Below are 17,230 nucleotides of genomic sequence, written 5' to 3'. Positions count from 1 at the left end.
CAGGTGGTGGTGATATTGAATCCCAGGTGGAGAACCCCAGCAGTATTAGGGACTAGCTCTGTCTCTTGTGGTATAAATGGTTAATAAATGGTATCAGGTGGAGGAGGAAAGGGAGAAGACCCAAACAAGGCCAGTAGGGACCCCCCTCCAGCCAGAAGAACCCCTAGACCTGCCAAGGGATGTCTTATCTAGAAAAATTCCCTCTGTAGAGAGAACTCACCATAAGGCTACCAGATTTTTTTCAACTCATCTTATGCCCCTGTTTTGCATATTGTTTGAATATATTTACATGTTGACTATCAAGAGGCCCTAACTCCAAATATGTAAGATAAAATAAAATAAGTTAGATCTTGCACCTACTGCAATTGTATTCATACGCAGTAGTCAGTGCTGAACACAACTCAAGTAGGGAACAGATTTTGAAACAGCCGGAGATGGGGGAAGGAGAGGACACGCCAGCAGTACGGGAGGAGGGAGGTTTGGGGAAGCCACGACGGGCTCCTGCCATCTGCCCAGTGACAGCCCCCTCTGGGACCTCAGAGTCTGCAACAGGACCTGAAGCCCAAACCCCCTCTACACCTTTCTCCTCCTTATTATTCCAAACAGTCTTGCTGCCTTTGATCTTTCTCCCTGAAGCTTCATTCTGTACAGACCTTTAGCCTTCCTGAGCTGCTTGCAGGCCATCCTCTGGGTGTTCCTCCCTGGACCTTCTGGACTTGACCTGTATCTTTTGGGCCGCCTCCCTGCAGTGCTCAGCACAGTGCCGGTCAGGGCAATCTCGTGCGGTTGGTTGTGCCCTGATCAGGGTGCCTACAGAAGCCACGCGTGGGGCTGAGCTTCAGCTCTCCTCTACGCATCAAAGTTGCCGCCTCAGGAGCAGGCGGCACCTCTTTGCCCTTCCACCTGCTGGCAGGCTCGAGGGGACACCTTTTTCTAATTTGCACAAAGGGACCTGCCAGGTGTGCTAGTGGAGACCCTGCGCAGGTCACCCAGTGCATGCTTCCTCAGTACTCACTGAATGTATGGACAAGAGAACAAAGTGGAGGCAATGAGGATAAATAAGAGGTTTCCACAGTCATCTCGGTAAAGGTGAACGAGGCCCCAAACTAGGACGTCATCTGTATTTACAGGAAGGAGGAGATAAACAAAGGAGAAGAAACAGGCCATGGGTTGGGTTAAAGCTTCCAGGATGGCAAAGGAGAGAGGGAATAAAAATGACCTCCTACCTGTAATCACCACTAAAACTTGACTCTTGCCCAAGAAGTATAAGGATAGTGTGGTTGCAGATCAGTCTTACATACCCACTTCTGGACAGCTGGCGTTGGTTGGGTAACGAGGTAACAGGAATTCTGTGCTCTTGTCTGCAAGACCCTGTGGTAAGCAACGTGGGGGAGACGTAAGACTTCCCCTCCCTCGGTTGCTTGTGATCTAGTTGAGGGCACTTGGGTCCAACAAGATTCCTGATGCTGGTCTACACGGACCAGCATCACATGTGGGTGACAGGTGTCAGATGATCATAGTAGCTATGGACGTACATACTGCTTTACTGCCTGTGGTGAGCTCTCCCCTGTATGAGACAGCTATTATGTTGCTTCTCACCTAAGAGGAAGTTGACATTTCTTGCTTGCTTCTCACCCCATCTTCTGACTGCCAGTCACAATATTGGCATGAACCACATAAAATTAGCATTTTTGTAGGCCAGAATGGTTAGATATCAGCAATTTCATATAGGTGGTTCTTATTCTCTCCACCATATTATGCTGCCACTTGAGACCTGTCAAGTGATTTTATTGGTTTGTTTTAAGCCTATTATAAAAGGATTTTTTAAAAAAGAGTGATGCTTCTTCTGGTAAATGTGCAAAATAGGAAAAAACTGTGCAGAAGCAGAAAAATCTTTTATTTGTTTATTTATTTTTGGCTGCGTTGGGTCTTTGTTGCTGTGCACGGGCTTCTCAATGCGGTAGCTTCTCTTGTTGCAGAGCACAGGCTCTAGGCACGTGGGCTTTAGTAGTTGTGGCTTGTGGGCTCTAGAGCGCAGTCTCAGTAGTTGTGGCGCATGGGCTTAGTTGCTCCGCAGCATGTGGGATCTTCCCAGACCAGGGCTCAAGCCTGTGTCCCCTGCGTTGGCAGGCAGATTCTTAACCACTGCTGCACCAGGGAAGTCCCTGGAAGCAGAAAAGTCTTAATCCCAAATTCTAAAATTCAGAGGCATCCCTAATCACATTTTGATGTATTTCCTTCCAGATATTTTTCTTTGTATTTTTTATAAAGTTGAGATGTTATTGCATATGTAATGTTATATCCTCTGTTTAAAAATAACAATCTTCACTTCACATTAAATATTTTTATAAACACAATTTTTAATGATGGCATAATATTCCATTGAATGTAGGTACTGTAATTTATCCTACTGTTGGACCTAAAGGTTGTTTTCAGTTCTTAATATTATATATATGTAGTTTTATTCCTGTTCATTTTCTTAAGATAGATTCCTGTCTTAATCCATTTGGGCTGCTGCTGTAACAGAATAGCATAGACTGGGTGGCTTATAAACAACAGAAATTTATTTCTCACAGTTCTGGAGGCTGGGGAGTCCAAGATCAATGCTCTGGAAGATTCAGTGTCTGATAATAATGTACTTCCTGGTTCATAAATGTCAGCCTTTTCACAGTCCTCCCATGACAGAAGGGGCTAGGGAGCTCTCTAGTATCTCTTTTTTTTATTTTTTTTGCGGTACGCGGGCCTCTCACTGTTGCGGCCTCTCCCGTTGCGGAGCGCAGGCTCAGCGGCCATGGCTCACGGGCCCAGCCACTCCGCAGCATGTGGGATCTTCCCGGACTGGGACACGAACCCGCGTCCCCTGCATTGGCAGGAGGACTCCCAACCACTGCTCCACCAGGGAAGCCCTCTGGTGTCTCTTTTATAAGGGCATTATTCTCCTAGGTTCTGCCCTCGTGACTTAGTCACCTCCCAGATGCCCCACCTCCAAATACCATCATACTGGGGATTATGTTTCAACATACGAATTTTGAGGAGGACACATTTAATCTATAGCAATTCCCAAAAGGAATGGGGTCAAATTACTTGAAATTACTGGGTCAAAAAGCAGGAAACTTTTTTAAGTGTCTTGATTTGTAGCATCCATTGGCTTTCCAGAAGGCATGTGCCCCTCGATTAACTTTAGCCATGATGGCAGAGCCAGTCCTTTGCTGGTTCTGGTTTGGTTACCAGTGATAAATGCTGTTTTTAAAGATGAGAAAGTCTAAAGATGAATGGTCAAAAAAGACTCCGCAGTTAGGTGGACATTGAACTAAGCTAGAAAGATCTGTAAGTTTCAAATAAACCTTGAAGCTAGAAAGATCTGTAAGTTTCAAATAAACCTAGGGGAAATACTTTTCGAGCAGAAGCAAAGGTACAATGGAAACAATACAGCATATGTGGACAGTCATAATCTAATTTTCCGAGGGTAGATAGTTGCAACGTGGGAATAGTGGGATATAAATTGAGAAAAGGGCTCTCAGCTGAGACTACATTACCTACATTCAATGTAGGTAGATATCTACCTATCCTGTAGATAATGGGGAGCTGTTGACAATTTTTGAGCAGGGGATTGTAAGAGGAAAATAATGTTTCAATGATTATAGGAGACTTTATCTGGGAAGCCAGAAACATCTTTACGAGTGGCAGAAGATTTTTTAAATGATCATCTGTTTTAGAAAATTACACATCATATATAAACATCCTAGGAATGATTTGCTCTAGTGCTTAGCATGTGACAGTGGTATGACCTGTCAGCCATGTCTGAGTGTCTCAGGCTTTGAGATTCAGGTGGTGTGGCTTGGAGATCACAGTGGCTGGATCCAAATTGGCAGTCAGAAGCTATTTCGCATGGAGGAAATCTCAGTTTTCATGAAATGAAGGTGTCTTTGGCTTTTACATGTGCAGTTACAGCAAATCCTCATGAGGAGTGATTTTGCCTTAAGCATTTCTTGGTAAATAAAAATTTCATCTCTTTTAATTGCATTTTTACGATTTTAAAGGAAATGCATATGTTGCAAATTCTGGTTTCCAGTACGAATAAGTAAAATGTGGTTGTTGCTATTACATCATTATATTTTCTCTTTTTTAAGATAAATCAGATATTTTTAATCAGTATAAAACGATGACAGATACTTTGGGAATTCTTCAATTATCTGTCCATACTATATTTAATATCAATATTAGATAAATGTCTTGTAATATATGTACACTTTTAAAACCCATCTATATGTCACCATATGTCACATAGCACAATGCTTATGTTATGGAAAAATAAGACTTCGACTCACGTTTTAGATTTAATTAAGGTTAGCTTCAAGAAAGAATGAGGGGGCCCTTAACAAAATTGATAGGCCACCAAAAAGACGCTGATTTTTTCTTGAGATACATTGTCACAAGACACACTAATCATGGCAAAATGTTAACAACTGTGTAAAATATTTGATGGCATTAATGTAGGATAACTACTAAATGTCAAGAGCTTTCATGAAGAATACAGCTGGCATATTTTTGAAAGGATGGTGCTGTTTACCCCGGGGGAGTAGAACAGTAGGGTGTTATCCAGTTTGCTGGGGCTTTCACCTTTCTTTAACTGGGATTTTCATGACGTACAGCTCCATCTGTTATGGGCAGGGCTGGTTTCATGGATGTGTGACCTGCACAGTCACGGATGGCCCTATGCTTAGAAGGGTCTGGTGCTTTGTGTGATGTTTTTCTGTTGCCATCTTGAAATTCCCAATAAATTTTGAACAAGGGCTCTGCACTTTTATTTTGCACAGGTGATTCAAATTATGTAACTGGTGTTGATTGTGAAAGCTGATTTCACCTTCCTTTGCCATGTGTTATGGGCTAAAACATGGTTTTCACGGGACCAAACTATGGACCAGGTTAGAGGAGAGGGCTGCGGTGGGCCAAGGGAGCTTCTGGCCAACTCCTCTTATTTCCACAGGAGGCTAAACTTAGTACAATAGGAGAAGCGGGGAGAGAGCAGAGTTTACGAGCAGGCAGGGCTACTGACAGCTAGAGTTTCTCCATTAAGAACAGCAGCAGTGGCTGCCATTCCCGCTACACCCACCTACCACATCAAGCTGATAACCCCCAGGCTCCGGCTGAGCGCTTCATGTGCATTATTTCCTTTAACTTAATTTTCTCAGCAACCTGCAACATGAGTATTATTTTTACAGATGAAGAATCTGAAGTTTCCAGCAATCAAGTTGCCCATAATTACAGAGCTAATAATGGTCTTTGCTGACTTAAGAAGTAGCCAGCCATCCTTGTCTGTTGTTAAAATTGAACTTGAATCACTTATTTGTCTACTTAAAAAGATTCATTGTCAGGGAGAGAGCCATAGACTTTGTTTACATAGATTGTTCATTTTCTACTTTTTACTTTCATGTAATTGTAGATAGTATTGTTCTTTAGGACCTTTTAGATGTAAATTTCTTTACTTTTTTCTCCATGGATGCTATCTGGACAGCATACTAATGCTGGAAGTGTTTTTCCAAGAAGAGATAGCTACACCTTCCTTCTTTTCTCAGAAGATTGTGTCAGTAAACAGTATTATATATTTTTTAAACCTCAGCCAAAATGACATTCTGTTGCTTGATTATTTCTGTTATTATTGTTTTCCTAGTTGTTATGTGTGATTATGTTCTGCCAGAAGTTAAAAAAATTATCCATGTTTTCTATTTTAATTTTGTATTAAAATAAGGTTTTTCAAAAATTTGTAAGTGAATTCTATTCTTGACTAATTCTAATTATGTCTTCTGCAGGAAAGCATCTCTGGCAGCTGATGTGTCCAGGCTTGGGTACAGTTCCTCACCCAATCACAAATACATTCCGCGAAGGGCCGTGCTCTATGTTCCTGGAAATGATGAAAAGAAAATTAAGAAGATTCCCTCTCTGAATGTGGATTGTGCAGTACTCGACTGTGAGGATGGTGTGGCTGTGAACAAAAAGGTAATGGCATGATTTTTCCTTATGATGGAAAAAAGAAATGAATTGAAATTTGGTACTCTCCTGGTAGCACTGCTCACTATTTGGAAAGAGTCTACTGTACTCACCTTTTTCTGATTATCGATGTGTTCTTGACCAGCCCTTGTGTGGGTTCTGAATGTGTATGTTCTTTTCTCCAAGAGACAGGAAGAATCCAGCCAAGATATATTTAAAATCATGGCCTTCAGTATATGTGACTATGTGTGTGTATAAAGAGATACACACTTAAAAAAAGAGAGAGAGAGATAGACACTCAATCCATTTTGGCTGTGATATTTGCTGGTTTGAGTAAATGATGTAATCCTAGAATTGTGGTGTAAATTTTTCAGACCAGTAAGATGGAATTAGGAATTTATCTCTTTTTTTTACTGCCAGGTATATTGTGTAGTGGCCTTATCTCTTCTGGGACAAGTGCCAATAAAAGAAAAGATAGATGTCAATGGATGAGTCACCATTTTCCCTCCTTAATTAAAGAGAAACTACACGCAGAACCTTAAGGTTACAGCTTTTGGCTGATTTTCTCATGGCCTGATCAGAGAAATGAGTTGTAGAAAATACCCAATTTGTAAATAGGTACAAAAGGTTCTTACTGGCTGGTAGCATAGTGGGTGCTTTTTGTTTCATTTTGATTTGCCTAACTTCTTTTTCTAGGTTTTTATAATGAACAAAGATTTGTTCAGTAATTGGGTGAAATACATAAATTATTTTAACAATAACTGAAGTTTGCATGGAACTTTTAAAATTAAACACATGCTTTCCCTCAGCCTTCATGTATCCAGTCCCTAGACAATGAGGTTGGCCTGGGAATGGATTGTGGGGCTGGTGGCACAGAAGGAGCTGGCCATCTGGATTTATATCTATTTGGATAGTTTCTTTTCCTAGGTGACCTGAAATAGCGTGGTTGTCCTATACAACTTTCTTGATTAATTGCTTTCCTTAGAGATTCTAGCAAACAAATATTTGCCTTATTTTTTTAAGTTAATTTACAGCATCTTTCTAATGGTCAAAGCAAGGCTTTACAAGTGTTTGGGAAAGGATTAGAATAAACATGTGGAATTTAAAGCGTCTACTCAATATCTTTGGCATGCACCAAGGAAAATGCAATTAATCTTCTTTCTTGCAGAGATTAAGGTAAATAGGGCTTTTCTTGAAGGACATAATATGATTCCAGTATGCTCCCTTCCAAAACTCATGTAGTGCACTCTAAGATTAGATACTAAGTTGTAATTCTAGTTCTGTGTGACCCAGGGCAATTCACTTTACTTCTTTGCCTCAATTTTTTATCTGTACTGTGGGATGACAAAATCTTCTTTTGTCAGGGATAGGGATTATTACAAGGAATAAGCTTGATAAAATGCCTGGGAGTAGCTTGATTTCCTATAGGAAATAGATTAGATAAGTCCTGTGGTAATCATGATTAGAGGGGAATTTACTTTAGCTTGTAGCACAGTGAGCCATTAGGTGCCCTGATAAACTTCTAACTGTATTTCTTCACAAACCTTGAGGCTATCTTCCTATTCCCACCTGAGGATGTTTCCTGCTACCCAGATGAGTTCGAAGTATGGTTCATTCCTACCTCATATTTCCTGTTTATCTGTGTTCTGAAGCCCATCCTCATACCCGGAGCCACTACTGAGGAGGAACCTAAGGAGGAGCAGGGGAGAGAAAAGTTTATGATGGGCAAGTTGTGCCCGCCATCTTGGCATCTATGTCCAGACGGTCAAAGCGCTGCAGTTCTCTCTCTCTTTTTTTAAATTAATTTCTTTATTTATTTTTCTTTATTTATTTATTTGGCTGCGTCAGGTCGTAGTTGTGGCACACGAGATCTTTCATTGCAATGCGTGGGCTCCTCTCTAGTTATGGTGCGCGAGCTCTGTAGTTTGCGGCACGCGAGCTCAATAGTTGTGGCACGTGGGCTTAGTTGCCCCATGGCATGTGGGATCTTAGTTCCCCGACCAGGGGTCGAACCGGCGTCCCCTGCATTGCAAGATGGATTCTTAACCACTGCGTTAATTGCCAGACACACTGTTTTATATATGCTGAACTTGGAGTCAACCAAATTTCCCTTTCTTGTCCACAGAGAGTTCTGGCAAGCCAGGCTAGTACTTATAAAACACTTTTTTCCCTAATTTTTTCTCATATATTTCATTTCATAGCCCTAGCCTGTCAATGTCTTTTTGGATTTTGATTTCATCATCCAACATTTATACCATCTGAGAATTTGACCAGCACACTAGAAAAATTTAACAAGTTTCTGATAGAAGTGTTGAAGAGGTTGGAGCCAAGTGCTTTGCAAGCATGCCACTAGAAACTTCTGTTCGAGTTCATTTAACAAACATTTATATAACGGTGACTAAATGCCAGGCACTGTTTTAAGGGCTTTAATTTGTATAACAACCAAGTAAGTAGTACTCCTACAGATAAGGAAACAAGCATGGAGAGGTCAAGTTCATGAAGCAGTTCTGTGAATATGGTTATTCAGTCACCTAGCTCTCCTAAAATCCAGTCTTTTCATAAGAATAGTATAAGAGATTTTATTTAATTCCATTTCAAAATGAAGACACCTTCCTGATTTACATGGCCTAGCAATACCTTCTCTCTCCACATACTCCACCTTGCCAGAAAAATGAGGTTAGTTAGATGAGACTTGATCTTGAAGAACCCTAGTCAGTACTACCTAGTTGTTACCACCTTTGCTTTGAAGTGCTAGAGAGACGAAAATGGTAATAGCTACCATCTACCGAGAGTTTTCTGTGTAAGAGGTGCTATAATAAATGCTTTAACTATTTCATTTACTCCTTATAGCAAAGTTTTGTCCAGGGTCCAGGGTCATTAAATGGCAGATTTGAACCTCCTAGAATTTTTGCCAGGAATCAGCCTCAAGTTTACCTGCTGGCATATTCCATACATAACTCACCTTTTCCTCCTTTCTCAGAAAGTTAGTGCCTTGGCTTCTCTTTATCTTTTGGCACCTTTGTATACTCCGTAGTTTCTCAAAGATTACGGACAGGAGTGCCGGATTCACATTTGCAGATTCTTTCAGTGTCTTGGGATTTTAATGCATTTAAACCTAGGGACTTCAATTCATTTGAAATGTCCAGATAAGTCTGAAACTTCTCACATAGCTCATATTATTTTTCCTTTCTTGAAATCACCTCTTAATCATATTTTTGTTTGAATATTATTCCTCTTGATGGAGGAGATAGAATAGAGACCATTTTCAGTGAGTTTATTTCTTACCTTGTTAAAACTGTCATTTCAAATGATCTAGTTATGGTTTTGCTAAACTGAACTATTATTGCCTAATTCAACTTTCTTGGCATTATTAAAACTTAGTCACTTCATTTTAGATATTTCATTTCTTTTTTAGTAATTGACTAATTCCATATTTCATTTGACTGACTCTGTGGAGTATGGGCTTGTAATGAAAACAAGAGGAGCTTCCACAGAGCAGTTTATAAGTATATAACACCTTCCAGCAGGCTCTAATCCTGTTTTGTTAATCCAATTTGTGTTTAAGCAGCTCCTTCATGTCAAGGATGGCGCTACCAGCTCACCTTTCCAAACATGGATGATGAAAAAACCATCTCCATTACCCTCCTATCATCTCCTTTTCATTGTTAAATGCATGAGGAGATACAGGGCTGTCTAAGCCACTGCTTGCTGGGACACAGTGAAAATAAGCCAAGTAATGCACAGATTTCTGGTGAAATCTCCATGACATGGGATGAGGCCAAGAAGGTAGGAGTAAAATAGATAGAGGCAGGGTTCCAGAGCTGCTATTTTAGTTGAGTATTTAAATTTATTTAATATTTAAGTTTAAATATGTAAATTTTAAAATACTCAATATTTAACTAAATATTGAGTACCTACTCAACCAGGCACCATGGCAAGCAGGAGGAGAACAAAGATGGCTGCATGGTCCCCAACAGAGGAGCCAAAGGGTAGTCGAGAGACAGGCAAAAAAAATAAATTGTGATCTAACAGGATAGGTCTATAAGAATGCATACTTTTTATTATCATTTGGTTCTACGGTTTTTTTTGTTTTTTTTTTTTTGCTGTACGCGGGCCTCTCACTGTTGTGGCCTTTCCCGTTGCGGAGCACAGGCTCCGGACGCGCAAGGTCAGTGGCCATGGCTCACGGGCCAAGCCGCTCTGCGGCATGTGGGATCTTCCCGGACCGGGGCACGAACCCATGTCCCCTGCATCGGCAGGCGGACTCCCAACCACTGCGCCACCAGGGAAGCCCTCTAAGTGTATATGAGGTTTTTAATTTATTCTTTTGTTGCTGACCTCAAGCTTGGTTGCATGATGGTTAGGGAATGTGATCTGAATGATGCTGATTTTGGGAAACTTATTGAGTTCTGCTTTATGGCCTATTACATGAGCCATTTTTGTAAATGTTTCATGTATACTTAATAAGAATGTATATTGTCTGTTTACTAGATGCAGAGTTCTATGTATTTTCCGTTAGACCAAGTCTGTTAATTATATTGTTCCAATATCTAAATCTTTAATGATTTTCATCTGCTTGATATATTAATAATTAAGAGCCTAGTTGAAAGTTACCCTCCAATGGAGAATTTGCCAGTTTCTCCCTGTAGTTCTGTCAATTTTTGCTGCTGATAGTTTGAGCCTATGTTATTATACAAATTTAAAATTATTATATCCTCCTCGTATATTGAATTATTTATTATTATGCACTGACCCTCTTCATCCCCTGTAATGTTTTTTTCTTTATTTTTTAATTATTTTTAACAACACTGCTTTGTTTTGATTATATTTCAGTCTTTTTTTAAATAAATTTATTTATTTTTAGCTGCATTGGGTCTTCGTTGCTGCGCGCGGGCTTTCTCTAGTTGTGGAGAGCGAGGGCTACTCCTCGTTGCAGTGTGTGGGCTTCTCATTGTAGTGGCTTCTCTTGTTGTGGAGCACGGACTCTAGGCATGCGGGCTTCAGTAGTTGTGACACATGGGCTCCGTAGTTGTGGCGCAGGGGCTTAGTTGCTCCATGGCATGTGGGATCTTCCTGGACCAGAGCTCGAACCCGTGTCCCCTGCATTGGCGGGCGGATTCTTTACCACTGCGCCACCAGGGAAGCCCGCTTTTTTCTTTAAAGTTTATGTGATCTGATAAGAACACACCAGGTTTCTTTCTTTTTTTTTGGCTGCGTTGGGTCTTTGTTGCTGCGCATGGGCTTTCTCTAGTTGCGGCGAGCGGGGGCTACTCTTGGTTGCGGTGTGTGGGCTTCTCATTGTGGTGGCTTCTCTTGTTGCAGAGCGCGGGCTCTAGACACGTGGCCTTCAGTAGTTGTGGCACGTGGGGTCAGTCATTGTGTCTCACAGGCTCTAGAGCGCAGGCTTAGTAGTTGTGGCACATGGGCTTAGTTGCTCCGCAGCATGTGGGATCTTCCCGTACCAGTGATCGAACCCGTGTCCCCAGCATTGGCAGGCAGATTTATTAATCACTGCTCCACCAGGGAAGTCCCCACCAGCTTTCTTTTGATCAGTATTTGCCCAGTATATTGTTTTCAGCCTTTTGTTTCAACTTTTCCATATCTTTATGACTTAAGTATGTCTCCTGTTGTTTTAAAAGTTTTACATTCATGTAGACAATCTGTGTCTTTTAACTGGAACATTAAGCCACTTCTAATATAGTTACTAATAAATTTAGATTTAAATATGCCATTATATTTGACCCGTTTTTCTCACCTGTTCTATGTTTCTCTTCTTTTTTGGGGGGACCACACCACGCAGCTTATGTGATCTTAGTTGCACGACCAGGGATTGAACCCAGGCCCATGGCAGTGAAAGTGCAGAGTCCTAACCACTGGACTGCCAGGGAATTCCCTCTTTTTCTAACTTTTCTTGCCTTTTAAAGATTATTTGACTTTTTTGATTTATTTCCTTAGTCCATTTTTTCCTCTCTTAGTTTAGAAGTTATGGCTATGTTTCTAATTTTTATCGGTTACTCCTGAAATTTTACCAAATATACTTAACAGAGCCTAAAATTAACCTGTATCTTCTTCCTGGACAAAACAAGAATTTTAGAAAGCTTTAAATTCAATCATCTTCCTCACCAATTTATATTATTTTTAACGAACATTTCAGTTATCTCTTTTTAATCCCATGAATTTTACATTGTTACTATATCATTATTTTATATGTACAGTTGTTAATTTAGATTAAGCTACATATTTTACCACTTTCTCTGATCATTATTCCTTCTTGTATCTCAGACCTTCTTTCTGGGGTTATCTTTCTTTCTCCTGATGTTCACCCTTCAGAATTTCTCTATAGCGAAGGTTTGTTGATAGTAAACTCTCATAGTTTTTGTTTATTTGAAATGTCTTCATTGTTTGCCTGGGTAGACAAATTTAGATCAACAGATATTTGCTCTCAGAACTTTGAAGATATTATTCCATTGCCTTCTGGTTACTATTAGTGCTATTGAGAACTCCATTGTCAAATTTAAAAACTAGGTTATTTGTCTTTTCTTCTTTGGCTGTGCTGAAGATCTTTTGCCTTTCGTGTACTGAAGTTTTGCTAAAATATTGAGTAGTTATTGATGTATGTCTCCTTACCTCCTTTTCCCCCTTCTTTCCTTTTGCTTGGTGTAAGTGGTTTTTTTGTGTATTTGTGTACTCATGTCTTTTATCAGTTCTATAAAATTTCTACTATTAGCACTTCAGATATCACTTCTAGTCCATCATTTCTGTTCTTTCCTTCAGAGATGCCAAGTAGACATATTAGGAAATGTTTGTTTTATCCTCCTTGTCTCTTACTATCTTTTCATGTTTTCTATCTCCTTTTCTCTCTCTGCCACATTCTGGGTGAGTTCTTCATATCTAATCAACATTTTTCTAATTGTCCCATCAGTTTTGTCCAGTTTATTTAACCCATCCTCTGAGTTTTCAATTTTAATGATTGTATTTTTCATATCTAGAACTTCCATTTGATTCTTTTTCATATCTGTTTGGTACATTCTGAATCTGATAATTTCAGTATTTTTGCATCTAAATTGCTTTTTGTTGTTCAGTGACTCATACTCATGGTATGAACCCATATTGATTGGAATTATTTCTTGGGAATCCCAAGGGCCTAGAGTAGGAAGATTTTCCTCTAAAGAGAGTTTGTATTTGCTTCTGTTGGGAGTCAGGGATATTATTAATCTGGAGTCTTTGTTTATTCTCCTCAACTTTGCAGTGATCTCAGGCTAGTATCCTGATAACAGTTCTGATATAGGTATTTGGTTCCTAGCTTTCTTATTTTTCTGACTCCTCATAAATCAGAATTCATTTTTTGTTGTTGTTGTTTTACATTGGTCCTTATGTTCTTATGAGCCCAGCAATGCATTTAAAAGTACTTTTGTTGAAATGTATCCATTTTATAGCTGTCGGCCCTTCAGAGAATGTAGTCTGCCATATTGCCAAAAGTAAAGTACCCATCCTTTAAAATTTTTAAATTATAAACTTAAAAAAATTAGTGTAAAATTTATTTTTACATATAAAGAGTCAAATCGTTGTGAAATAAAGCAGCCCCTAATCATTATTCCATTCCCTTCTCCAGAGATAATCCCTTTTATCTCTTCTAGCTTATTCTTGTGGCATTTATTCCCATATCTCTAAATAATACACTTTTTGAATTATTTTCTCAACTTCAGGCATGATACTGACTCCCTGCTATGGGAGTTATCTTTCCCTCCTGCTACCACCCTGTCCCCATCACATGTGAACCTTTCCCATCCTTCACTTGTCCCAATACAATTATATGTAACTTTGATGAGATTGGTATTCAGTGTAAAAAGTATTAGAGTTGAGTCACATAGTAATAAACTGATCACCTTTCCTTTTTTTTTTTTTTTTTTTTTTGGCCGTGCAGTGCGGCATGTGGGGTCTTAGTTGCCCAACCAGGGATCAAACCTGTGCCCCCTGCTTTGGAAGCTCAGAGTGTTAACCACTGGACCGCCAGGGAAGTCCCCACCTTTCCTTTTCTGCCAACCTGTTGTTTTCCCTGGAGTTCATAATTATCTGTTTTTTCCCCTGGCTTATTTTTCTATTCAGTTGTCGCTAATTCAACACCCACATCTTCACTAATTGTCTAAATCTCCTCTTAATGTGTTTAGAAGCATCTGATATTTTATTAGTTTCATCTTCTTGGAGAAATCTCTCCTTGACTCTTCTGATCCCCTCAAGTCTGAACTACTTGTCCTTCAGGCCTGCAGCACAATTGGAATCCTGAACTCTCCCTTCCCACCACCCTGGGAATTCCCTTTGCCTCTCTGTTGGGTTGGATATCCTGTTTTCTGGATTCTGTGACTCTTTATATCTGTGTATATTTCCCTGTTTGGGTGAGGACACCCTCTAATAGTTCCTGAGAGAAGGTTCCCCTCTGAAGGACAGAAGCAACTTATACATAGTCTGATTTTTTCCTAATTTGATTTGTAAAGAGCAGGAGTATATTCGGAATTTAAGATCGTGAGTGTCTTACATTGATTCTTCCGGAAGCCAAAGGAGGAACGCTGAGTTGTGATTCGAGGAAGGCTTTTCTAAGGGAACTTAACCTAGCAAAATCTGGGATGTCACTCACGGGCAACTTGACTTGAGACCAGCAACCTGGTTCAGTGGAAAGGGTAGAGTGCTTGACAACAGATGGCTCATTTAAATTTCCCAATTTTAACACTCTCTACCCAGGGAACTTGAGTCCTGTAATCTCATGAGCCTCTGTTTCTTTATCTGTCCCATGAGATTGATGATAATGAAACCTACACTACCCACCACCAGGCCAGCTGTGAGGCTCAAATAGAAAAGCATTTTGTAAACTTGCAAGTGCTATAGAAATAATTGCTTTAAAAAAAGAAAAAAAGCAGGTGTCATTTAAAAAAAAATAAAGCTTAGAAAATTTAGGAGAATGGATATTTAGCATGTTCCTTGAGATGTCTCTTTCAAGTAGAGGAACATAACTTGATGGTCAAGAGCATAGACTGTGGAGCCAGACTGTCGGATTCTGGTGTCTGGATTCTGGCATCATCTTGTCCTAACCCCGTGACCTTGGACAAATTACCCCACCTCTCTGTGCCTCAGTTTCGTCTTCTGTAAAATAAAGGTAATAATGGTAACAATAATATCTACCACAACAGAATTATATTAAATGGGTATTTATAAAGTGATTAGAGCAGTGCCTGGCACATAACAAGTGTATGAATATTTCATAAATACCTAAATAGCAATTGTCTTAGCTGTACCCCTGGCCAAGAGTCTGATGCATCAGTTCAAGTCACTGATGATTGCTTAGAATGCCAGGGTTTACTGGTATTGATTCGTACTTTAGATTCCTGACTCTCAGGGTAATATGCTGGCACAGATAGGTTTTTGCTCTAAATGTCATGGAGTTTGCAAGTTTTGCTATTTTTTTAACCTTCTCCCTCAACTTTGGTAGACAAAGAAAAGACTCTAGAGACAGCAAAATACCACTTTTTCTTTCAAGCTCCCTCAAAGGTTTCTTAACACTAGGGGGCTAGAAACAGCTGTCTTAGAAAGATCTTACTTATTTTTTTCCTCAGGAAAACAAAGAGAAAATAATCTTTCTTAAGCAGCTAAGCAATAGGTTTTTACTTTGTATTTCCGTGCTGGGTACTTGACAGAAAGGGAGTAAGAAAAGGATGGAGGAAGGTGGCCAACACTGTGAAGGCATTCCCCTGCAACAGCTCAGAGCAAAGAAGCACTGGGCTGGGGTCTGGGTCCTGAGCAACCCCATGTACAATGCTGTTCTCATTTATGGTGTACAGAGGGAGAAGGATGGCCCGGGGCTGGGGCTGTGGTGTCTGAGGAGAGGTGCCCTCAGCAGTTGAGGGGAGCCCCTGGTCAGTGGGGGGTTGGAGCAGCAGCTACCTTCCCTACAACCTGCTCTGCATGCAGAGGACCTAGGGCTGCCAGGACCTAGGCCATCTTGTTGAAGCTGCCCTCTATCATGAAAAGCAAGGCAAAGCTATTTGCCTTCTAAGCAGCAGTCGGTGCTTCAGAAACCCCACAGGATCACCCCCACTGGGCCATGTTCTTTGATTGCTCCAGCTCCCTCCACCCATCCTGGATACCAGGACATACGTAAGGACCAAAGGGTTGTGGTTGTGGAGAGACAGTTGGAAGCAACACCGCAGAGATGAGGGGAGTACGGCTTTGTACCCCACAATAAGCCCCTTTCTAAGTACTCTTCACAAACAGTAATTCATACCAGGAACTCCTACAGTTACCTGTCAGACTCTGCAGAACCCGGGAGTCATCCATTTGCAAGTGTGAGTTGCTCTTTAAGAAACACGGAATATCAGTCAAGGTTGTTGGCTTATCATTAATCTTCAGTTAATGTAAATAGATTTCCTGACACTCATCATTTTAAACCAGTTAACTTTTTTTTTTTTAAACCAGTTAACTCTTGAGTTCCTCTGTAATGCCTTTTGTTTTGTTTTGTTTCTTTTTTCAGAGGTCACCAATTATCTTTTTTTTTAAAATTAATTTATTTATTTTTGGCTGTGTTGGGTCTTCGTTTCCGTGCGAGGGCTTTCTCTAGTTGTGGCAAGCGGGGTCCACCCTTCATCATGGTGCGCGGGCCTCTCACTATTGCGGCCTCTCTTGCTGCGGAGCACAGGCTCCAGACACGCAGGTTCAGCAGTTGTGGCTCACGGGCCCAGTTGCTCCGCGGCATGTGGGATCCTCCCAGACCAGGGCTCGAACCCGTGTCCCCTGCATCGGCAGGCAGATTCTCAACCACTGCGCCACCAGGGAAGCCCCTGTAATGCCTTTAGTTGCCACACAGATGTAAACCTTTTTTCTACCCTGAGCTTACGTATTCTCTCTAATTTGTGCTCTCTCATTTGGCTTCCTTTTGTGCACATGTGTGCGCACACACACACACAAGTATGTAGATGCTAAACCACCACTTACACTTACGATATACACACACAAATCCACTTGGTTAAATTTTTTTTATCTTTTTTTTAAATTAATTAATTTATTTATTGGCTGCATTGGATCTTCATTGCTGCGCGTGGGCTTTCTCTAGTTGTGGTGCACGGGCTTCTCTTGTTGCCCAGTGTGGGCTCTAGGAGCGCAGGCTTCAGTAGTTGCAGCACGCTGGCCCAGTAGTTGTGGCGCACGGGCTTAGTTGTTCCATGGCATGTGGGATCTTCCCGGAGCAGGGCTCGAA

General features: G+C 40.7%; 1 protein-coding gene across 3 annotated transcripts in view; it reads left to right on the top strand.

Annotated features, from left to right (window-relative positions):
• The window catches only part of CLYBL (citramalyl-CoA lyase), a 240,014-nt gene that overhangs the window by 134,061 nt on the left and 88,723 nt on the right, over nt 1–17,230 (top strand). For all 3 annotated transcript variants that reach the window (XM_067713352.1, XM_067713350.1, XM_067713351.1), the window contains exon 2: nt 5,811–5,997. In XM_067713352.1, the coding sequence (XP_067569453.1) occupies nt 5,811–5,997 (187 nt within the window). The remainder of the gene's footprint in view (nt 1–5,810; nt 5,998–17,230) is intronic.

Source organism: Pseudorca crassidens, chromosome 18, assembly GCF_039906515.1.
Source record: "Pseudorca crassidens isolate mPseCra1 chromosome 18, mPseCra1.hap1, whole genome shotgun sequence".
Classification (NCBI taxonomy): domain Eukaryota; kingdom Metazoa; phylum Chordata; class Mammalia; order Artiodactyla; family Delphinidae; genus Pseudorca; species Pseudorca crassidens.
Note: the sequence above shows the minus strand (reverse complement) of the source record. Positions and strands in the feature narration are given on the sequence as shown.